The sequence below is a fragment of the Strigops habroptila genome, chromosome 6 (genome assembly GCF_004027225.2).
Source record: "Strigops habroptila isolate Jane chromosome 6, bStrHab1.2.pri, whole genome shotgun sequence".
NCBI classification, from domain to species: domain Eukaryota; kingdom Metazoa; phylum Chordata; class Aves; order Psittaciformes; family Psittacidae; genus Strigops; species Strigops habroptila.
In genome coordinates this window covers 1870250-1896004 of record NC_044282.2, presented here as the reverse complement: position 1 = coordinate 1896004, position 25755 = coordinate 1870250, and the positions used below count along the sequence as shown (strand labels likewise).

General features: G+C 38.8%; 1 protein-coding gene across 2 annotated transcripts in view; it reads right to left on the bottom strand.

The window, feature by feature from the left end:
- The window catches only part of MAP3K5 (mitogen-activated protein kinase kinase kinase 5), a 105664-nt gene that overhangs the window by 51283 nt on the left and 28626 nt on the right, over positions 1 to 25755 (bottom strand). For both annotated transcript variants that reach the window (XM_030489927.1, XM_030489928.1), the window contains exons 3-8: positions 19455 to 19594; positions 16711 to 16734; positions 7108 to 7301; positions 6675 to 6843; positions 5613 to 5719; positions 1754 to 1924 (exon numbers count right to left, since the gene is read on the bottom strand). In XM_030489927.1, the coding sequence (XP_030345787.1) occupies positions 1754 to 1924; positions 5613 to 5719; positions 6675 to 6843; positions 7108 to 7301; positions 16711 to 16734; positions 19455 to 19594 (805 nt within the window). The remainder of the gene's footprint in view (positions 1 to 1753; positions 1925 to 5612; positions 5720 to 6674; positions 6844 to 7107; positions 7302 to 16710; positions 16735 to 19454; positions 19595 to 25755) is intronic.

Genomic DNA, 25755 nt, shown 5'->3' with positions numbered 1-25755 from the left:
AAGACTGAGATAATAACCTTTATCTCAACAAAGTAACACTATCATGGAGGCATTGTTCCTACACACACCTTCTCCCATTGTGGCCTGCTGTAGTACTAGAGTAGGTCTCCTCCTTCCCAAAGCCTTCCAATGAGTTGTGAGTCAACCTTTCAGCCACATCAAGCCTGCTGGATGACTAACACTAGAATTCAAATCAATATCCAGCATAAAGTGCAAACCAAAAGCAGCTGGCCCATGTAGCACAGCTTCCAGCCAAACTCCAGCTTGAATCAACAGAGATTCACCTTGTTCTACGGCAGAGTGGTCTGTATCATGTCTTACTTGCCAGAGACTTAAGGGATTACTTAGGAGCTGGCCGGTCAGCATCCTACCCTGATGAAGGAGCTGCTGTCCTTTCCCAAACTGGTGTGCCTGACTGTAATCGCTTCCCCTCACTCCCCTATGTATGAATATCATGATTTCTAAGATGCATCTATTAAAAGTTTATTAAAACAGCTACATGAAATTACTACTATTATAATTGCTCTTAATCCAATTAGGTTTGAAAATCTCAAAGTTTATCTGTTCATAAGGCACTATAAACAAGGAAAAAGCAAGATGTACAATAACAAAAGTAATATCTTTTCATACTGTTTAGCCTGTGATAATGCCTAGTATTTGTATACAGGATTACAGTTTTCTTGTTATATTAGTTCATTGGCAAAACATTTTTTTTTTTTTAAAAGGATCTTGAATAAATAGTTAGGTTTTTTTAAATCCAAAATTATGAAGGAGGGGAATGACGACAATATGCTGCATTCCTGTTATTTCAACATCTTTAGAAAAATCCAGTAAGCATTGCAAAACTTTAAAGTATGACCAGCAATTATAAACTGTACTTGTATTCTGAGGCCATAAATGGTAAACAATTATATCTTTTCTTTTACCAAAGACAGTTCTGATCTGGTTTACTGAAAACAAGTGATAAATGATGAAGGGAGAAGAAAGCTTTCTATTCTAAGCATTTACTTCAACAGGCAGCTGATGAGCACAAGACCGGAACTACGATCTGTTGTGCTGGATACATAAACACAGATTGCCTGTATACTCATCTGAATCATAATGGAGAAAAGCATCATCCTGACAGAACTCTAGGATGGCATCCACTGCCTCAATTTTTTAAACCTATTGCACATAACAGTGTTTTAGCATACTTCAAAAGCAATAAAAACATAATACTTGCCTCTAGATTTAAGATAAGAATATGCCTCACCTATTATGCGCTTCTTTGTCTATCGATGGTACTGTAGTCCACCATAATATGCACACATACTATATGGTGATGATGGGGTGATAAACAAAACTTTTGCCAGCATGAGTTTGGAAGCCAAAAAAAAAAAAAAAGGACAGAAAAGACAGAATGGTACATCCTAAGCATCAATGCAGAGTCAAACCTCAGCCCTCAGCACCTAAGAATAATAATAATAATAAACAGGTGACTTCACATTTGGGAAGAAGAAAAATACACTCTGATGAGAACTACCTAAATTTCCAACTCACTGAAGCACTTCAAGAACTTTGTGGAATCAAATCTATTAACAACATAAATCTCTCATTCCTAACAAGTAAGTGAAGAACATTAGAATATTCAGTGTATCCCTAAAGGATGCCAAATATATGGCATGAAAAAAAAAAATAGTTGAAATATATTCTTGCTTAAGGAATATTTTCCCAAAGCTTCCAAAAGGACACAGACCAGTAAAACAGTACTCACCAGAATGTCGCTTTGTCCCTGCTTTCTATATCTATGAAACCAGATTCCAAAAACATGTCCTTGTAAATTCGGCCAACTAGGCAGTACATATCTGAAGCTACTTGGTCTTCCTGTTCTACCAGGGGAATCATAATTTCTAGAGCTTTCTGTCTATCTCCAGGCAGATTTCGCCTATAGAAAAATTAAAAAATTGATTAAAAATCCAATAAAGTTAACAAGAAACACTTTTCTATTACTATGTTTGAATATGTATGTATGACTTCATCCATGTAAATGTGCTTCTAGACACAATGGACTATATTGTACGTACTTAATTCTCCCCTCCTTCCTTTTTTTTTTTTCTTTACTTAATATCACAGGACACCTTTATACCAGGCCCCAAATACATTTTCTCTCTCTCATGAAGCATCAGCTAGAGCGAAGCACTGACAACAAGCAACAAGAGCCTCAAGGGCAATTCTTAGAAAGATCATGTGTTACTTTCTTACAAAATAGAAAGACACAAACCTTGGTTTCATAGCTAATATTTTTTCATAGTAATTCATGTTTTAAAGTAAAAAAAGATTCCAACTTGTTTGTGATTTCTTTTAATATACATTCTGAATGTGAAGGAAAAAAGAAAAAAAAACAAACCAAAAACCCAAAACAAAAGGCAAAAAGCACAAACCAGACTGAATTCCCATGAAAGGGAAGGTTAGGAAGTGAAGTCAATAAGGTAATATTAACAAAAGTACTTCAGACAAATAAACCACGTAATTGCAAGTATTAGACACTTCCTGGTGACTCACAGTTTGGATACATGTATCATTCGGTATGAATAGTTTAGAATTTTTTACATATTTGTGTATTTAACAAGCAAATGACTCCTTCCTCAGCAAGAACTATTTGACAGTTTGGGGAGAGTATTAAGTTCTTTTGGAGAAATTGCTTGTAACATTTGAGTGGCTACAATTTGAATTGGGGAAAATACATAAAAGTCATTTTGTATCTGTCTTGCAAGCTTTGCACTCAAGAAGCTTGCAAAACAAGGCTACTTCAGAAAGAAAATACACCACATCAAAAACCACAGCCATCTTGAAACAGACACTACTCAAACAGAGGTTCAGTAATGGATTTTTGCTTCCCCCTTTACAAGAACATATCAAAGTTCTGATGCATCTGCACAAGCAGTGTCAGTGTAAAACCTCAGAGATCAGAGGACATGTACCCTAAGTAATACCTGAGCTCGTGATCTCTGAGCTATGCAGCTCCAGAAGGGAATGATGTGGAAGAAAAGATAGAGCAGAATGGGTAGCACAGGATGAACGACAACATAACAAAGATAATTATAAAAACAGAGCAAAAGCACTTGTTTGGGCAGATAGTATAAACTGCTTTACCAGAAGACAAAAATAAACAGCGTGTGCAAGTCTATGTGCTGGGGCAACCTCTGCTCCTGACTCCGCCTAATGATAAAGGTAAATGAAATCCAGTGCCATCTCTTCCCAACCCTCAGACCAGTCAAATTCTAACAAATTAGGACAAGTCCCCTCAGACTACAGAACTGCAGCAGGCTCCTCAAATACTTCTTGAGTGGCGCAAAAGGCTGGTGTACCAATCTGCGATGGACAACTGCTTAGAATCCCAGGCTCCAGGGAGAGAAATAAATTGCTCCTGGATGAGCAAGTAACAGTCTCCTTCAGGTCTGTGTTATTTTAGTTCCCCTGACAACTCATCGCTTGCCCAGCTGCTGAAGGTTAGCTTCTTTATGTCTCCTCATATTGATCACCCAAAGCACTAAGAGTAAGTCTGCTTCTTCATGTTTTTCATCTGGCTTTCATTACAGAAGGGCAATTTTCAGAATGGAGTTTCAGATAGATAGCTCTTCCATATCTCATACTGACAATCACTAATACAGATCAAACTAATAGCTAGCTGAACTTAATGAGAACAAAACCAGTAAGGCACAGTGCTTTGTAATTGAAGCCGTTTAGAGTTTGCTGATCTCCACAGACAAAGGTCCCTACTTTTCCTTCTGCTTACCCTTCCACCATCAATGCAATCACACGTTTTCTTGATTTAGGTCAGACTAATCCTGACTAATTGAGCTGCTCCATCCTTCCGTACTAGTGACCTGGATTAGAAGCATGAGGGACAGCTGCTTCCACAGCAAACATTCAGATGTGCAGAATATTCAAGACCTGCCTTAGATTAAGAAATATCCTCTATATGACCAATATGAAGAAAGCTACAATTAGCTAAGTAATTCCTCCTTGGCATACACCAAAGCATGAACATTTTGATGGCTGTCATGGATACCAGTTGAATGTACAATCTGGAGAAAGGAGGGAGAGGAAAATCCAATCTGAAGTCCTTTGGAAATACTGCGTAGACTTTTTGTATGACAGATACTTGTCATCAAAGACAAGTACAGATACACACATCAAAGGCTACATCTTACAGTCACACCTATAAAAACAGACTTTTCAGTCTGCAAGGAGTCCCAGCAGAACCAATGAAGTATAATGATCTGCCCAAGAAGACTATATTGCAGTTTTGCAGGTTTTTTTTAGTGCCCCAGCAAACTAGTCAAGTCCTGTTTTCAAAGGTGTTTTCGTTTTAGAAAATGATGACCTTGAGGTCTAAATAACTTGTTAAAACTCTAAGGTACACCTAGTTACCTTTGCAAAGGCTATGTAGAAGTGGCGGACACATGCTGGGTTATTTAATCGGGAAAGCTCCACATATTTATAACAAAACAGAAGCAAAAGTGGCACAATATTTATGCCTTCATATACCTGGTATAAAGGAAAAAGAAAGGATCTGGACGTTTTATTCAGGCAAAACAATGCCAGATAGTGGGTTTTATTTTTGTTTTGGTTTTTCATTTGCTTCAAAAACAGGTATATTTTTTTTCAACTAACTACTTGTGACATATTTTGACATAATATGCAGTTTTGAATCTCCTCCTAGAATCTGAATGACAAGATTCAAATCTGTGAGAAGCAGAAAGATCTGTAAACATATTCTACATTTGAGAATTTCAATGCCTGCTGGCACCTGGTCTACTCCACTAAATGTTAATAGCAAAATGTTCACTGTGATAACAGCAAGGGAGCAGAAAACCCTTGTAATTTCCACTGAAAAACTCCTCTTTTAGTGCCTTGCCTAACTCCCAGTATCCTAGGAAAAAAAATCCAGGCTTGGCTCTCACTTAACCGAACAAAGTAGTGCATGTTGCTCCATGTGGCACATTTTGTGTATGTTATCAGAGAACATGCAAATTAGTTCATTATTATAATGGAATCTTCTGATGGATATATGATCAAAATTCTCCTCCTGACTACTGAAACTCAAGACTTGAATGAGATTATCCATCAATGTTTCAAGGCCAGGCTGGATGGGGCTTTGAGCAACCTGGTCTAGTGGAAACTGTCCCTGCCCATGGCAGGGGGGTTGGAACTAGATGGTCTTTAAGGACCCTTCCAACCCAAACCGTTCTATGATTCTATCTTTAAGTTAGCAAAAATGCTGCAGCACTGCCACTCATACAGCCATACTTACAGTATTTTTGCAGAGGTAAAATGCTGTTAGGTATTTATTTGCCCTGACTTAGGTACTGAAATGAAAAAGTGGTGCTAACCCACGGAAAGACAAATCAAACACTCACTCTAGAGGAAAAGAAATGGAATTTGACAGTACAAGAGGAAAGGAAAGCTTAGATTGTTCATGAACATGAGTCTCCAGAGCTGCTTCAGTGAAAACCCTAGAGCTGCATACGAAGATTCCAGTAGGGAACTTCACCCAGGATTACCAACTCTGTGTAAAGTTTGGAGTTCTGATTTACTGTTCAACAGCAGAAAGAAGGGTAGTTTCTTACCTGCTCAGTGCAAACGCATAATGGAGCCTCACGTGGTGGTGGGAAGCCAAGTCAAAAGTAGGTAGTTTTTCTAAAGTTTTCACCAGTTTCACGATGGAATCATAATCCTTCCAAAAGAAGGGAATAATGAAGTTTTAAGTGGCTGTACCAAGATATGCCTATATAAACTCCTCTTTGACCTATTATTTCATACTAAAAAGTATTCAGAGTTCATTGTAAGCTTTACAGATTTCAGTTTCCTCAGTCTCAAACTGTAAATAGCCTAGCACTCATCAGAAATGTGAATATGCACAGTATGCAGGGAAACATAGTCCTGTACTGAGTGGTTCAACATGTACTAAAATTTCCGCAGGTCCATCTGTTTCATTATTAAAATCAGATTCAGGGGCTAAACACATATCAGAGTTCATATAGTACAGATATTACAATGCTAACTGCATCTGAATTGAGGCATCCCAAAACTCTGAAGTAGGCATGTCCCACACACCTAAACAAAATAAAAGAATCTTTCAACACCACCGTTTTTAAAGGAGCTTACTTGCTGACCTATTTAAAAAACAACCAACCAAAACAAAAACAAGCCACTTCAAAATGCTTAAGGAGCAAAAGTTAAAATTACATATAACAAAGTAAGCAATTACTAGCACCATTCCCGAAGCTGAAATGTAGATGGACATGTTATGTTTTCGTGAGTAGTGTCACAAGCATGGTGACAAAGAATACATATACATATCAACAGCAGAATGCTATCCTTAGCCTTTAAGTGGGGGACACTAGGGTTGTTGATCACATAGTAATGCTGAGATGAAGAAGAGTTGTTGTATACCTTCTAGGTGCTGTTATAAAACAGCAACACTTTTCTGCTATGTAAAGGTACACTATAAACTGTGTAACTACAAAATAAAGTAAAAAACATCAGTGAAGATACTATAAAAGATTTTTACTAGTGTACATCATTCAGATAGTTTGTTAGCAAATCTGTGCAAAATACACTAAAAATTTCACTGAGAAAGTAATTTAATTTACTATGGTTTAGACAATTTTGGAGGACAAGATTCATACCTGGATGTCTCTGTAGGACAGCAGCAAGTTTATTACAATGTCAGCAGACAAGACTTCAACATTATCCACTCGCTGTCGAATCCTTGCCAGCTCTGCTGCAAGTTCTTTGCCTGTGTAGAGGGTACGGGCCTTCCTGATGTCATTCAGAATGGATTCCCTGAAATACTGGCTGGAGAGGAACAACATCACATGAGAAATTTGGGATGGGTCCTGTGCACTTGTTTTTCTGGCCCTGCAGCTGTCCCAAATGTATATGTGAGACATTTATTGGTGGAACAGTGTCAACAGGGAGATTTGGTGAAAGTAAATTATTAATTATCAATTTGTCTCTACAAAAGGCAAAACACTGCATCACCCTGAAGCACAAGCCTGACATTTATATTGTCAGCAGGAATATATGCATTTTAAACAGGGGTACAAACAGACAACTCACCTTGAACTGGCCTGTGCCACCTTCAGGAGCTGAATAAATCGATCCACCAGAGGTAAGCATATAGGCCCAAGCAGCGACTCAAGGCTGGGCTGCATCAATTCTGTTAGTCCTTTCATAAAACTGCTATCACAGCAGTACACCTTGTTATGTGGAGTTACCATATAAGGAACAAATATGTAGTTACCAGTGCACATCTGTAAGGAAACAAAGTGCAAGCATTTAGGGTAGTTATGGTTTGACAAGCCTAAGTATAAAGCAACTGCATAGAACACCTGCAGAATTTCACCTGTTAAAAGTCAAAGGGAGATGTGCTGCTTATTTAAGACCAAGACTCTGCCTATGAAGTCTAAGATCATGTAAGTTCAGTTTTCATCTCAAAAGTGATATACACCTGAAATGTATTCTGTCAGATTTCTGAACTGCTTCCTGTAAGATGAGTCTTCTCAGAAGCATCACACTGACCTTAAAATAGTCATTGGCTCAATAGAAACACAATGCTGAGGGCACACCCTGGTCACCCCAAAGCAGCAGGTGGACTCCAATGAAGCTGACGTACACTCTTTTCAAGATGACTGATGTTCAGAAGAGAGCAAGCACTCTGCAATTTCGTATAGTTAAGCTCATAGATGTTGAAAACAGTAAACACAAGGCTAGTTGCCTCACAACAGGAAAACTGCAGACAAAACTGATCCTTACATGAACTGCAAAATCACTCAAATAGTTTAGCATAACAAAGACAAAATAAATTCCCTGCTAAGTAGCAGAACTTCCTTGCCAGTGGGACTAGAAACCATACGTATTTCAGAATAATCACTTATAGAATGTCTTAGCATTGCTATATGTATTTTTTTCTATATACCAATATATGACAGATATTTCACACACACACATACACAAAAATAAAGAAAAATTCAGTTTATCTTCCAGGAAACAGGGAGGCGAGATGTCTGGTGCCGGTGGGAAATGTGTGAGTATAGGTTTATGCACATTGAAAGCTTGCTGATTATTTGTGGTTTTGAAGTGTCTTAACTATGAGACAGCACAGCATCTAAATCAGGAGTTCTGCCATTTGGCTCTCAAAGCTCAGACTCCACTACTTAAGTGGCCAGCAGCCTAGCAAGAAAAGCCTTAAGGAAGGAATTCCTTAGACTCATCATTTTAGTACCCCCTAAATTAATTCCAAGGTTAATTGCCTTCTGGTCAGATTCTTTCACTTTCCCAGAAGTCAATACAGCAATGAGGACATCACTTCAGAGAATCCCCTTTCAAGCTGAGCCCCAACCATTGACAGAGAAGTGACTGAATAGTTTGCAAATGCACAACACCAGCTGTGTGCTTAAAATATGCATTTTAACATGCATTATTAGATTTTAAAAAAATGGAAGGCTTGAGGTACTTTAGTCTGTACAAATGTATGTGTACAGATACGTCAGTAAACATGTGTTTGTGTACAGATCAGGGATTGGCTATCAAGAGTACACAAATTACTTTTGTTAATTACTCCGATTATGCTATAAAACTATAAGACCTTGCTATAAAGGCAATTCCACCACCACTTCTGAGGGATATAAACACTCTGTGAAATTTAAAAGTAACTGATGCAGGCATTTACATGAGGTCCATTGAGCAATAACAACCCAGAACTTATGGAGATTATTGCATACACAGACTTGCACAAGGATTAATTTACTCTTCTTCCCCCAACAACTGCAAATTATAACAGCTGAATAGCTAGGACACATTCTTCTGTGCATGAATGTAGTGACTCCAAAGGACCCTTGAACTGGGAAATGTATGACAATATTTTTAACAAGCAATTAAGGAGTGTGATGCTAGAACCAAAACTGCCCATCTTTGCAATGGAGAACTAAATGGACACTTCTGCTCATGAATATGCTAGCTTGTAAAGTGACCGCACACTTTCAAGAATGAATGGATGAACCTTTGACTCTGCTAAAATCTAATAAGCCCCACAGTCAAAAGCAGAGAGAAAAATATGAATTTGCTGGAAATGGTTTCAGCAATTATAGGGCGAGGGTGGGCAGTCACTGGAACAGGAGCTGCTATTAAGCACAGGCAGACTTTCCCCAACTTTCTTTTTCTAAATAAAGAGGAAAAAGTTTGGGAAGTCAGAGCCAACAGAAAGGGTAAAGTAGCTACAGATATCCTGGCGCAATCATTTTACTTCCTAATGTTTATTCAGTGCATTAAAAATAAATTCAAGACTTCTTGCAGGAAGGCCTTCTCAGACCTCTGGCACACTGTTTCCAAAGTTCAGGTCTTAATTAAAAATCAGCTCTGAAAAAGGATGTTTCCAACTTTTGAAATCCGCAGAACCCAAAGTTTACTCTGGCATAACGGTAAGGCCACCTACAGAGACAGTATTGGAATCTTAATATTTAATCCTACAAGCAGGAAAACTACTCTTCCTGCAGAGGCCAAATGCCTGAGTCCATTACTGAGCAAGAGCTCTTACAAACTGATCCTGAGCTCACCTTCTTATAGAAGTAGGTATCTATTTCAGTGGAACAAGAGAGCCAGCAAAAATAGTTCCCATGCATTTTTCCTGTTACCCGAGGGGAAAATAAAGCTAGTTATACAGTCTGCTATAGAAGACACGCAGACCAAGTAGCCTTTTGGAATCAGTGGACAAGAAAGAACTTAAGTGTAAAAGACAGGAAAAACCACTATATGGGAAGAGAAGAAAATAAAGTCAATTTACGGTTGTTCAGAGGGCACCCAGGGTCCTCAGGAATTGTCTCAAGGTAGAATCTCACCTTGATCTTTGGTGGCAAATTGTGTGAGAATACAATGGCCTTTCCCTCAGCCAGGGAATTAATTTGATTGTTAACTTAACCAGTTCTGTTTTGTGGGGAGCTTTGTATCGCTGAAACCTCTCGGTTTTGGCTGAAATTCATCAGACAAACAGGCAGATACAGAAAGAGGGTGGAGGATGAAAAAAACCAGTACAAGCTCTTGAGTTTCACTTCCTTAGGAAATAGGCTTAAAAAAAATAAATAGAAAAACCCACATGCAGTATAGCTGAGAAATATTAACCTCAATTTCACTTTCCTAGCTAAAGAGTACGTGAGATATTTAACAGCTGAACCTAACAAAGACAGACTTGTAGTAGCTCTGGTGACAAAGAAAAAAAAATAATCTAAAGTTATATATTATTTACTAAAGGTGGTGGTGGAATAAAGATAACAGCGATGGCAAGACTGCTCTTGTGTAATAAAGTGTATGGTCTCCCGCTATGGAGAAACATATTTTGTCACCATCTCAAATTCTAACTCTAAAGAGCCCAACCCTGACTGCATTTGAGCAACAACTGAGATAGGAGCCTTAGAGGACCAGGCTGTGGGGGCAGTAGCTGAGGAGCTGCTCCAATGTCAGACAGCTCTAAGCCTTCTTCCCCAAAGCAGAGTGCATTACTTGGTTCTCTCCTCATTCCCAGGCTGTGCAACTTCTGTCTCAGCCACTTTTACTTCCTTTCTCACTTTTCTTTGTCAAAATACAAGCTACACTAACTTCAGTCAGAAAGAATCGGGTGATCTTTCTGACACACGCTTCCTATTTGCTCACATGTTGTTTTACATTTTGACTTAGGGCACATTATTCTGCTTGGAAGCTTAAGTATTTTCCATTTATCCTATTAAAATCTGCCCTGTAACACTCCATCCCAACTCTGATCTCACAAACTCTGATAATCTTTCCTAATCCTAATTAACTTCACCCTATATTCTAAGTTTGCTGAGCACCCAAGACAAACTGCTGGTTACCTTTGAGCCATTCCTCTGACTCACCATACCACATACAATGAAAGTAACAGAATCAAGTCATTGAAGAATGACCCAAGAATGGGCAATTTTTGAAGGATTAATACCTTAGATCCCAGTTGCAATATTCTCAGTTATGTCAAAACCCTTTAAAAAACATGAGTAGTGAAAAGGGGCTTCAAAAGTGGGTGGGAATAGATACCCTCCTCCCCTCAGTCAACAACAGGTACTGGAAGTTTCATTTTCCAACCCTCTTTCTTTATAAATCCCTTATTTAAGGTTCGAAAGCTCAAATTACACTAATGAAGTTCTAAAGTGATTGCAGGTCACATGAGTTGTAGGCTGAAAAGTCTTGTTGCAAACATTAGGGGCTGGGACAGGCCGTGAGTGTGCGTACAGATAGTTACTATGGTTCAACCTGATGCACAAGAACTCAGGACATTAGATAAGGTAAACTTGGCCTGAGCTCTCACATCAGCTGAACTAGTTATATCTAGGAGACATAAACATACGTATCTTTGAAGGCTTTGGGCCAGCACACTCGGTGCCTGGCAACATGAGGTCACCTTCTGAAAGACTACCTGCGTGATAGCCCATTTCATCAAATCAGTCAGGCTAATCAGAAGGCAGTAGTACCGGCTGGAGCCAGCCATTTACACGTGTAAATGCTTACTGCAAAGTGACAAAATCTGTAATTCATTTTTGTAAATGTTTATTGGTTTATATTTTTCCAATGACCCTTTCTCATAGTGGAAAATCAAACAATTCTAGAGGGTGTGTAATTTCAGTTTAAATACAGCCATAAGATTGTCTTAATAGCTCTACAGCTACAGAGCTTAAGACTATGCTGTTCCTAGCAAGACCTACTGGTCACTGGAACAGCAAGCACTTCCTTCTTGTTTGATATCCTTTTTCAGCTTCTGAAAAGAAATTAATTTAGTACCTATTTGTATTTAAGATATTAAAAATGAATAGCATGTAGTTATATATTAATGATCACAATAAGAACATAAACCAGCCCTTCTTTCAATATCCCCTTCTAATACATAACTGTTACTTGTCAAAAGGGCAGCCTTTTGGGACTTCAATTTGGAGATCATGTCTTCTTAGAATAACCATCACACAGAATCACAGAATGGTTTGGGTTGGAAGAGACCTTGAAGTTCATCTAGTTCCAACCCCAAATACGGTAAATACAATAAAGTAAACACTATTCTCTCCCCACAAAAACATGTGACATAGTACAGAAGATTTTTGTGTGAAAGTTGTACAGATTAAGAAGACATGGTGATATACATATGAACATTTGAGTTCTGCCTAATTAATTCTCAGATCTTGAATTTTACTTCAAAAGGAGGAATCCCAGGAAGTCAATGGTGTGTAGTCCTCTCGATTCCCTGAGGCTCTTAACTAACACTGCTCAGTTAGAATCACTGAACAGTCAGATATCCACAAACAGAAGAAAGCTGCCTTCAAAGACAAGAAGTGTCAATGAAAAAAAATCCCCCATAACAAACCATGATGCTTTTCGCAGGGAAAAGAGAATCTAGCAAATCCCATCTACTTGCCTAAGCTTCAGGACAGCATCCAATGTTGGGGTTTTTTGTTGGTTTTTTTTTTTGTTGGGGGTTTTTTTTTTGTTTGTTTGTTTTTTAAATAAATAAAAACCAGCAGAAGTAATAAAAATAGCCAGTATTTCTCACGGTAGGAAATGTTCTTCCCACTAACTCTCCTCTAATTAAGATCAGCTTTTTTGCATTTCTCCTACTAGTTCTTTTGAGACATATCTGCTCTTATTTCAATTCTGATGAGATTTTCCCTAAAGGTAATTCTCTTGACTGCACATGGTGTTACATGTAGCAGATGGCAAAATCCTAAACCAAGTTATTAAATCCATTCCCTCCATCCCCCAAACACACAGTAAATCAACATGTGCTGATGTTTTAATGAATACAGACTCAGTTTGGGTTTACTTCAAATCCCACTCACATAAACAACAAGTCTTGCTACTGATTTGAAAAGGAACGTAAGTAATCCTCACACCTGAAATGAACTGAAGCACAGAGACTGGTCTACTCTTAAATACTTCCCATTTTCTTTGGGAATATATTCTTTCTTTATATGCCCAGCAATAACATTTATTGCAGCCATGTCACATCCTGAATGCTTGTTAAAAATCAGCATACACTATATACAGTCCTTTCATCATATGCACATAGGAAAAAAGTTCTAACTTTATCCAAGGAAAACATGTGCCAAATGTATTAAAGAATTCAAAAACCAAAAAAACCAAGCAAGACATAGAGATGTATCATAAATAATGACAACTCTGGTATTTATTGTTATCGACAAAATATTTACTGAAGGTTACTACACAGCATTTTTACATGCTTGGATATCAAAAATCAAACTGCCCCCAAATAATTTGTCAGGTGTGTGATGAGTATTAAACATATTTTGCCCTGTTTCCACAGTGAAAGAGACCAGTAGCTAACCATATCCTATGGGATCTACAGTCTTCTAGCAGCACCTATCTGGAGGCTCTAAGCTTGAAAATGTCCCTGGCATGCCTCATCCAGAGTCACCCATTCTCCCTTTCCTGCTGAAGGAGCTCTACACCAAACTGTCTCCCAAGCTACACCTTACATAGTAGGCAGTTAGGAAGGACTGTGGAAAACCAGTAAAAATTATGATCTCTGATCCCTCCAAGTGTCAGAAAAGGAAAACACTGACAAGAGTCCCTAGCCATAAAACATTAACCCTGCCACTTTATCAGTAACACCTGCAAGTCAGGTGCCCAGCAGAACAGTTCCTATCACCTCCCCATCGCCCTTCTGATGGAGCCAGCAGCTGTACCGTGTTCTCACGCCCTGGGCAGCTCCCGAGGCTACCCATCACTCTAGCTCGGTGCAAGCAAGTAGCCTGAACTGAAAGGTGAGCATTGTGTGCAGGTGTTACTGCAACTGGTTGCAAAGCATATGTATAATGCATGCACATTAAACTTCCTCAGATTCGGCAAGGGGTGAAATTTTGTTAAAAATTAAATAAATGGCCATTTGGAAGCTGACCTGCAGCTCTTCTCCAACGTTGGTAAGATTCAAACTGGGGGAGATCAGGATGAAGTAAAACCTTGGTGCGCAAAGCACAGCCATGAACTGTAACCTTTATACCAACATCTCCTTGTGACTGAAACTCTTTATTAGTAATTTCTAGAATGCCTCTGCTGCTTGGTTGACCTCAAAAATCAGATAACAGCCAAAACTAAAAAGCTTTCAAATATCAAAGTAACTGCCTCCTGTCGAAGTATCACTGCCTGTAAAAATGTATGGTTTTGGTATTACTGCAACATTTGGAAAAGGTCCAACCAAACAGCTATAAAACCACATACAACAGGAAACAAGCCTATGTTATCTTGCACTGCTCTGCCCTGACAGGCTCCAGGCAGCTTATCCTAGCCATGCAACATTGTATTGACTATTATTAGGAAGCACAAAAATCCAGTCAGAACAAAGAACAAAAACAGTTGGTAATGGATTTTTTTTTCTCCCCACTAGTTTTAGAGATACAAGGTTCAGGAAAAGCAAACACAAGGCATTTCAGTTAGACAGGTATAAATATAGATACACACACGCACTTGTTTTGCAGCCTTTTTAATCCCCTGGTGCCAGGGATACCATTGTCCTGTTACGGCTGATGTCTATATGATATTAAAAAAACATGTTCTAGAACAGCAGGACTAAACTCCCGGTTTATACATATGTGAATTTCATTTTTTCATATTTGCAACCTCACATAACCATTTGTATGACTATTTGTGGTAAGGGCGGGCATCACAGCCACATCCTCTCAAGAACAGCACCTTTGTTGCACCCATTTATCCAAGAGTCTTGCAGTTTATGAAGAAACATGATTTTCATGAAGCAGGAATTATATTCAATAATTGGGCATGCACCAACATTATGAAAAATCTATTTCCAGGTAATCTGGTTGACATAATTCCAAAAAATGAGGAAAAAAAGAGGGAAAAAGAAAGAAAAAAGGAAAAAAAAAAGAGAAGAAAATCAGTTGCAGAGTTGCTAAGCCAGTTTCACTGACTTCCCTGTTCTAATCCCTAGGAAAACACTTCCTCCCAAAAAGATGTTATGTGGGTGTGCTTGAAAACATCTGAGGCTCTCAAGGAACACATTCTTTTTGTGGCATACACTGAAACATTTCTAGAAGTGATAAATGACAGTTTCACAGCCACCTAGACAAATTTAAATGGAAAACAACAATCCTTTCTCAAACAGATGAAGGCCAAGTTATAATACCTCTCCTTGAGCTTCAGGGACTGTCATTTAAAACCAGGACAACAGACAACATCTCCCTTTTACTCTACTGTACCGGTCATCTCCTGCTGGTTTCCTGCTAACAGAGCTCTTCCCATTACCCTCCGGAGACATTATATTAGTCACACATAATTTTTCTTAGATCCCGGGCCACCAGATCAAGAATACAAAATGCAATACATTCATTTACAAGAAAGGCCTTACTGTTCTCTTTTATTTTGTGTAAAGGCCTAACTGATCATTTACCCCACTTTCATTAGACAAAGGCAAGAGATTTTTGGTCTAGCACATCATGCACAGCGCTCTGTGTCTTTGGAAAGCACTTTTTGTTGAGAGTTATATAGAAACTCTATATGGAACCCTCTTTTTTTGTTTTTTTTTTTTTTTAGTAAAAAGGCAATATGTAACTTAAAATTTAGCATTATAGCCAATGCTTGCACTGGTTTTGAAGCCAACTTCAGAAACTCCATCAGGTACAGTAGATAACTGCATCCTTTTCAAAAAATCAGATTTCATACTGATAGAAGTCAGTACTTAATCCACGAATTCACCGTTAATAAAAAGTAAAACCACAAATATTGTAGTTTTTATGGCAGTTTTAACACTGTGGGGGAAAAAAAACCCCAAACCCTGAGCAATTTCTAAAATTAAATACTTCATATGCCCCTTCAAAAGGTTTATTCAAATATATGGAATTGTACAGCATACACATAGCACCTCAGGATATCAGCACACCACTAACCACTATAAAATTATACCTTGGCATATATGGCTACCAGCAAGTCCCACAATGAAGCCAAGAACAACTCAACATGCCAGATGTATATTCTGGTATGACTGGCCCCGCTGCTCCAGAAAGAACTGCATTGAGAAAGCAGTGTTCTCACAGTCAGAGGTCTGCCTCCCTGGAACTCAGAGTGAAAAAGGAAGGGGGATTTGCAAGGTCAACCTCAAAAACCAGGGGGAAGCCAAGGTGCAGAAACCTACAGTTTAACGACTGGCAGTCACAGACAGTCTACTGGGATCTGCACTGCACTAAGACTAACAGGCTCCAGGACTCGACTTCTAGAAATGAATACATACACACACACTCTCTCTTTATAAATATATGTATTTTCATAGCTGTAGCCATGGGTTTCCAAAACAAGCATCAGTTTCCAAATAACTCTCCTTTTCAATGGAGTATTTTTTAAAAACAGTGAAGAACACTGAAGGCAACAGAAAAAAAAAAATAATCAAAATGACAGATGTAAATGCGTGTGAAAAAATATGACAGACAAGTAAAAGCAGCAAGGAAAATACCACTGACAGATGGAGGCAAGGTAAGAAGTGAGCCTGGTACCTAGCAACAAAGTGATATACACAGATTTGCTGCTACGATTTCCAGAATTCTGCATCTAACTCTAAAATACAGTAGAGAAGTGTTAAATGATTCAACGGAAAACAGAAGATAAACAACATTAAACGGAATAAAAGTTTCTAGAAATCATACTTACATTATTCTTCTGGCAAATAATTTCCTAGAATAAAAAAAGAAGAAAAAAAAATAACGTCAATAATACCGAACAACTACTAGGAAAGATATGTGATCAGCATGACTTGCTAATATTAATGTTTACAGACACTTGACAGGAAAAGGCTGGTTGTTACATGTTTCCTAAGCCTGTCAAATCGATATAAATCAAGCATTGTCTCAGGAGAGACAAAAGGACTATGGAACCAAGTACACACATACATTTTATATATACACTGGAGCATATGTACTGTGTGCATATCTATGTATCCCTCCCTGTATAAATTTTCCTAGAAGGATGCTGTCCAAAAGTTGACTATTAATACACATCTACTCATATTTGAGAAGTTAAATATAGTAAGTAACATTTTGCTGCCAGCAAAAGAAACTGTGAAGAATTATAAGAGCAGTATTTCTGTGAGGTTTTAAAATACTCCGAAACTGGTTGAAATTCATGTTCATGCTCTAATAGGTCTGATGCAAAGAACGTATCTTCACATTTAAAGTCTAAAGTTTCAGAGGACAAGAAGTCAGAGCACACACGGATGGAAAGAGCTAGTTATTTCACACTAATCTGGGTGGTACAGCCCAAGTGTGAACCACTTGTAGTCGGTGACTTTGCTTTCAGATAGATTTGTCAACAAATTCTGACCCCAGCAACTGATAACCACGCCAGATTTATCAGACAGCTACACTACACCTCTGTCGCTGGGACCACTGAGCAGCTTCACCTACACCACAGCACTAAAACCAAACACAATGTAAACCAAGGGGCCTAGTGCTTTCCATTTGCATAAAACCGCTCTTCACCCGTTCAGGGGGCACGTTTTACATACGACTGTTGCTAGCTTTCAAAGTGTGGGACATAAATACCTAGTCAATCCCTCTGGCACAGGCAAGGACACCCTTCACTAGATCAGCTTGCTCAAAGCCCTGTCCAGCCTGACCTGAATGCTCATATAGAAGAAAATTCTACCAGCAAGAGTTTACCTACATTGCTTTGTATCCCAGCTAAATCATGTACTGCAGTTTTGTATCTCCTACATTTTCAAGATCATTTTCAGTTTTTCACCTTCTATGCACACACACTTCTGCATTGCTTCTACTCTATCTGCTGGCTGTAACAAATACAGGAAAAACATTGCCTCAGAAGATGCCCTGGTATGACCATAACTACTCTTTTAAGGCAGTTACTAAATAACACAGAAAGGGTCTTGCTCTCTGATGACTTTCCTGCATACTCTCAAAAGGAGAAACATGGGCCCAGCTCAAAGCTAAAGGAAACTGAAGGGAGTCTTTCGTGGGCACTGTGTTGATTGCAACTGGGACACCAAGTCTCCCAGCATAGAACTGGGTTTCCACTGGTGTCAGTGGGAACCCTTCATGTGACCCATTTGCAAAGTCTTAAGTCCTAAACTAGTAAGAAGTTGCCCCAAGTGTCTAAGGAAGCCTGGTGCCTCACTCCAAGTGATTTCCAGTGGGAGTTGGGTATTTGGCTCCTTGCCCAGTACATTGAAATTCTGCTCTACTTATACTGTAGATCATTGTACTTCTATAATTGAACTCAATTCACAGATACGTCTTTTGTCATTGGCAGTTTTATTTTTAGGGCTTTTATCTGTATACATTTTGTGTCACAAAAAGAAAATAAATAATTGGATTGCAACCAGTCCAGTTGGCTGAGAATATCTGGAGGGAAGAGCAGGTGGAAGAAACTGAGCTACTCAAGGCATGGCCATCCTAATAGAGGGCCAAGCTGCAAATAATGGGAGAGAATCAAACCCAAATAGCCTGCATTAGCCAGAAGCACTGAAAGCAAACTCATGAGAGACGGCAGCGCCCAGATTGCAGTCTGACTCACCAAGCCACTTACTTAAAATGCTTCTTTTCAGCAATGCCTAGAATGGAAGTGTAATAGCATAAAACACCTCCTGATCAGAGCCAATGAATCTGAGGGAAGGGAAGTAATTGAAAAGATTGCCATCCAAGTTGTCTGCCCTCCTCCATCCCCATGGAAGTTACTACACCTTTAATAGAGTTGCATGAGGAAGCAAGTATCAACTCCTTGGCTGGCACAGTTCACAGCCCCATAGATAATCTTTAACCACCATCTTGCCTTAAACCAACCTACCGTACTGTGACCTGCAGCCCTGAGGACCAGGCACAAATTTTGCTTTCACTAACTCTGCTACGCTGATGGTAATCTCTAGCACAGCAATCCCGCAGGTACCTGATGTAGACCACTGTAACTCAGCAAGACATACCAGAGAGCATCTGGGGCCCCATCAGCTTTGGCAGAAAACTGCTACTTTACACAGGAACTAAAATGTAAGGATTATTTTGCTGCCACCCTACACACTACCATTCTCACCTTATTGAAAATTGGAACAATCTACGCCAAACACTACTAATTCCTTTGAATGACAAAACAATGTATTTGATTTCTCATCTCAAATTTGTCAAACTTCTGTTTCTCTAAAGAGCCATTCAACACCTAGGTACTTAACCGTCTGTGATAAAGTCATCTAAATCTCTTGGGAAATCTAAACTAAGTTTCTCAGCATTTCACTGTGGACATGTATTCCAGGCTTCAGAATATTTTTGCTATTCTTTTGTGAACCCCAAATGGCATCTGTATTTCCTATAGTAACAGAGAACCTATTTCAAGAGTGGGACCCACTTGTGACTTGCCCCCCCCCCACACCCCATCTTTCCATTCAGAGATACCTTCAGTGACTGCAGGGACTCTGCATTTGTATCACAGTAGAGGATAATGTTGTTAGCCATGCTGAAGCTCTCCCTGACTCCCAGGTGGTAGAACAGGGAAGGCTGACGGAAGGCATCACTCATCTCTACGACAGCAATATCTGCGGAAAGAAATGAAAGATTTATTGGCAGTGCCACACATTTCTGACAGTCAGATACTTCTCGACCATGTCTCTTTATACAATTTGCTTTGATAAGAAGACTCGCCTTTAAATAGGAAATAAGAGATCTAGAGGGATTTCCCCACCTTAGTTGTTATGATTAAATTTTGAATATAGTCAGCAGGACGTGGTTTAATTTTTTTTCCTTTTTTCTTTCTTCCTTCCTCCCCCCCCCTTTCTTTTCTTTAAACAAGACCTCCATTTCCTCAGGTAAAAAGGGGTAAAACATCACTAATCAAGAAAAGGCAAAAAGCTCATTCAGTAACTTGAAGAATAAAATCGATTTGGTTAATCTACACATGATGATTGATGACCTTATGGGGGGGAGAGAAAAAAAAAAAATTAAAAAAAATTACATTTCATGTGGGTTTTTTTCACCTTCTGTGAAAGTTGGAATAAAAAAAATCATGCAATATACGTACATCACTGGAGAACATACTGTATAGATTCCATGTTAGAACTTTGGAAGAAAACAGCTGTAAATTGGAAGAAAGGCAAAGGTAACATTTCAATATAAATTACCATTCAGATCCTGATTCATATATAAAGACTACAGAGAAGAATAAAGGACAAGGTACAGCAGAAGAAAAGGAAACAGGGAGTGAATATGTAAAGTCATAACATAAGAAATTTGTTGTGGAGAGAATTTTGTTCATAACTTTTACCTGCATGAATAAAATTCAATGCATAAACAAATGTTTACAGAACAGGGAAATTAGTCCATAGCTTCTCTTAAAACATGTGTTTCACTTGTTCTAATTCACACTAATGTAAAACAAGACACAATTACAACAGCAGAAATAGTTAAGGCTTCTATTGTAACAGGCAGCGTATTTCCACTGCAAAAGTCTTGTGGGAACAAGACAACTGACTCATCTCCACCTCTCCTGCAAACATCCTTCTGACTGTTCACCCAATTCAGGTTTTTTTCATTTCTTTCAGAGAAAAAAAAGGAAAAAAGAAAAAATATTCAGAGAAAAATACTTCTGTTAAGAATAGAACAAAAAAAGCAGCCTGGTTTCCAGCGTCTCTCCCTGCTTTCCCCTTCCTGCGGATGCTTTTATGACAGAAAAGGCAGATAGCAAGACAAGCTCTTCAGGCAAAAAATTTATGTTCCCTCAACTTTCTCTACTCTAATTGATCTAATAAGAGATTCTACCTCTAACCACAACTTTTCACGTTGCTCATCAAAACTGTAATGATGATATTCAATAAAGGATAAGCTTTGTGACCATGCTCCCAACTGGGAAGGCAGAAAGGGTGCCTCTCCAACTTGTTGAAAAGTAACATCTTTGAGACATATACTCTTCAGTAATATTTTACTGTAACTGGCCTACAGGCCTAGAAATTATTAAAAAGCTGAAGAAGTGGATAGATACACACAGGAAGCTGAACAGACAACATTTGCCTGTATAAACTTAGTCTCCTCAAGAAACAAGATCAAAAGAGATGAGATTAACATGGTATAAAAAAAAAGTGAATTTCCCCACTCCCCAAAAAACCTAATATTAAAATTATATTTTCTAAACATTTTGTAATTTGTGTTTTAAGAATCTCCCCCTGTCCAATTTCACACAAATATTTGTAGCGTGGATTCCATTAAATACCTTTTCTTGATGTAAAAAAGGCAGTGCATTACTAAAACCATACATGTGCTGAGTTAATTTCAGGAAACTGAGACAGTATAAAAGCCAAACAAGAATGACAAGATTGCTACTATGTTTTGTTTGGGTGAGATTAGGTCTTATTTGTTTATTTTCTTTAGGAAATTGCCACAGTACAAGCTCTATTTTTAACTACTCATACTCATGTAGAAGTCTAATCTTGAGCAATAGTAAGGTTATGGTACATTACTGTTACACTTTAGGAGGAGGAAAATTTGCACAACTTGCCATGACTTAGTTCTCAAATCTTGCAAGATAACATGCTCTCACTAGAGTTTCAAAACTGAGATTAAAATAGAAATATTACTTTAAAAGGAAAAATCAAGTGATAGAGTTTGATCAAATTCAGAATACAGACAATACTTGAGAAATCTCATGTTAAAATGGCAAGTTCCCAGGATCACGAAGGACAGAACAGCTAAGAAAAAAACAGCATGTATGTGTATCTATACATATATATATACACACACATATACATTACCATCAAGATCAGCTGGCCAAATCCATTTAACACAATCTGACTCTGGGCCACACCATAAGAAATGTTCCTGGATCCTGTCCTATCCTTTCATAGGAATACAGAAAAAAGACCAAAAACAACCCCCAAAACCAAAAACCAAAAAATCAAACCAAAACCCACCGAAAACCAAAACCCCCAAACAAAATACCTCAAACAAAAGCCTTGAGTTCGTTAGAAGAGAGGAGGACCACAAGAATAAGGAAAGATTTGTAAGAAAAATTACTCTAAGATCCAGGTATAAACTCTGTTGTGACACTTGTATTTCTTATGTAACTATAGAGGATCTCTTCTTCTTTATATGTTAAGACTTCTGTGAAATCCAGGTCTTTTGCATAATCTCATTTAATAAAGCAGTATTTTCATTACAATAGGTCCAATTTCTGTGAAGTCTTCCTTCTCACTCTAGCGATTATGTATTTTAAGATAAAGTTGCCATTCATGACAAAGGTCAGATTTCTAAGGTCCAGGTTATCCTTTTGGGCTGGTATCACAGTTTCCAAAGGGAACAGCCCAAACCTTACCTGCAATTCCAACAAGCCACAAAAAGTATGCAAACTTTTGGAGCCAGGTCTCTATCCAGTTAAAAACCCTATACCCTAAACCCGTTTCTGGCAGACCCATTTCTGACTACCTTCTTTCACAAGACCAGGAGAGAAACGCCTCTTACCAAAGGAGGGATCAGTGTATGGAGAGAGGAAAAAAAAGTAAAAAATAATGAAGAGAGGAAAAGAAAAGGGTAGTGGTAATGATTCCTATAAAGCGCCTGAAACAATGTCAAATGCACTATAAAGCAGCTAAATATTCAGTTACATAAAGTATCGTTAGAAGTTTAGCAAAGCTGAGCAAGACTGATGGCTTTCAAGATAAACCTAAGTAAGCACACATCAACATTCTCACTAGTTTGGAAGAGCCAGGATTTAGCTAAGTCCAAAAGAACTGATTGGTCATCAATAAATAAACTATCAGAATCCCATTTATCAGGCGCTCACTCTCATTTCCCCCAGATTAAATTAATCTAACAGCCTGGTGCTATGAAATATGTTTTCCATTCACTGGAAAATACAATTTCACAAATGGCAAAATGGTATTTCAATAAAGATGGAAGAATTAGTTCTACAGTTACACTGGAATAAAATCCACTTATCAAAGTATTTGCAGCTCCAGTTTCAAGGCAAGTAATAATGGACCAAGCACAGGAACCAGAGCAGAGACCTCGCTACACCAAAGTCCTCAGGATAAAGCACTCTGAAGTCCAGGGACTGGCAATTCACTCCAAATGCTCTTGCACATCTTTATGTTGTAGCAAAGAAAGTCTGCTCAGGCTCCAGTAGACTAATGAGTAGGGTGGGTATGGAAGCACACTGTGCAAAACAGTGAGACAGGGAAGTAGAAGAACTGCAATTCTTGCAGCCCCACAGGTTGCGGGAAAGAATAAGTTTTATCCCTTACTTTGGCCTTAGGCACAAGAGGAAATTTCACTTTACCTTGTGAAAGTGAACCTGGTCACAGATCACTGATAGTATTTAAAGAAAACAGGGACAGTATGGTCTTCACCTTTGCAAGTCATCTTTGCACATTATGGCTAAAAAGCCTTATAATAAATCTTACAGCAAATTATTGTATCTTGTGTCTTGCTGTTTTATGAACAATAAAATCTAGCCATAACCTTCTCTCCCACCTCCTTAAACAACTGGCATGCCTACATGGATGTGACTGAAGTGCATCATAAGCACGAAACCAGAGCGTAGCTCTGGCCTAGGTAGCAGAAGCAGCATAAATGCAGCAGCAGACAGTTCACTAAGCTCTTGATGTCCATTTCCTAAACCACCTGAGCTCTACCTGTCTGCCAACAGCAACCAAGCCACCTGTAATGAAGCTGCCTACCTAGATGTTAGTTGGTCAACCACACACTGAGCTGCAGACACAGCAACAACCACAGAGCAGTCAAATACTATATTATTAGTCTAACACCTGTATCAACACTAGCTGCAAGCACACCATCACACATGGAAGACAACAGAATACACTACACTGCGAATCATCCTTTTTATCCTGAGAAACCATGTTTGCGTGATGGACTTGGAGGCTGTCACCTTGACCCTTCCTGCCTGAGAGCATGGGAAAGGGACACATCTCTGAAGCTTGGCATGTATGGCAACTGTGTTACTGACAATTCTTCCCTGCAGTGTATATCCACTTACCTCTTTTTAAGCTATCTGTGCAAAGACTGACAACTTCACATATAAAATGTCTACTAAATAACCTTTCTTAAGAAACAGCAGAAACTCAAGATTATACATAACATGGTCAAGAAGGGTAAACGTTCATTAACGGGTATAAAGCCCTTTGCTCTTGGCTATTAGCAATACTTTTAGTCACCAAGAAAGCAATAAATGAAATGCAGTGGTCAAAGGTCATCTTCTACTCATTGTTTAAAATATAACAGGACAGAGAAGTATATTTTAAAAAATGCTCTATCATAGTCATACACCATACTTTTTGATACTACCTGCTTACTACAGTGCTGCCAGGAAAAATAATGAATACAAACAGAGCAGCTATAGAAATAATGAATGTTTATGTTTGCTATTATCTTCTGATTAATTGGCATTAAACACACGGTCATTCCTTTACATGCATTGTCCCACAATTCATGAAGGCAAAAGGAAAGCTGAAAACTGTGACTCCCGAGACAGACCAATATTTAGGCCTCTTTTCCACTTGGGGGTTAAAAGACACTCTTTTGGGGGAGATACAGGAAGAAAAGGGCTTGCAACAAGATCTCTTTTTGTACAAGCCTGAACGGTAAGTGTTTTCCCTGCTGCTGTAGCAGCTCTCCATTCAGCATTAGAACAATGGTTTTGACAAGCCATGACAATGCTTACTATTGGGTAAGCTTTCAGAAATGAGCAAACATCCTTATTAACTTCTTCATGATTCTCTATATGCTTGGCATGGATATCTTCCTCTTCCTGCTTTGGAAATCCCAGCACCACATCAGTACAGCTTGGTATTTCTGGTTCAACCATGCAAACCACAACGTCACTAACTTGTCAGCACCACTGGAATCAGGCATTTCCTGTCAAGAGTGTCCTGTACATCTCCAAGGCCGGAAACAATTGATGGGAGGCACTGGGGTCAGAACACGTAAACACAGTGGAATGACTGACCTCCCAGGAAAGCTGTCCAGCCAAGCCAGTCTGGGAGAGGCTAGCCAGAAAAAGAACTTTATAAAAGTGCCTGAGGCTTGCATACAGGGAAGGAAAAGCAGCTAATGGCTGTTCAGGCAAGTTAAGTATGCCATGTACTAGAGGAAAAGCACGGTGTTTGTAGAAGTTCCAAGTGATGTGCAAAGAACGCTCAAAGGCACGAAGACAAGAGATATGTGCTAGTTCTTACCCAGTGTAAAGCACTATGGTTCACGATCTTTATAGTAATCCTGGCTGAAGCAGTCTCATTTTTATGAAATAGAAGAAGAAATCCTGCATCAGTGAAGTACAAACCAGAAGCAGTCCTGCAGTCTACTTACAGGGGAATTTTTGAGCACACATTCCCAGCACATGCAACACAAGCCCAGCAATCTGGTAGGTCTCCCTTTCTGGAAGCTGTGTAGCACAAAGTAGAGATAGAAATTATTAAGAGCACTTAATACTTACCCAAAAAGCAACATGCTAGCTTTAAATACAACAGTACCATATTGCCCTCACACTGGTGCTAAGCTCACTGCTCCCTGAATAGCCAAACTGAGTTGAACTGCTCTCGAATTTCAAAGTGAACTTCTACACCTAAACTCATAAGGCAAAAGGTATGATATCACTTCAGATAAACTCTTCAAACAACTAACCATTACAGCTAAGGGTGGTCCTGATCCTCCCCCACATGCTTGTATCAGATCTAACGTGGTTCATACCCAACGA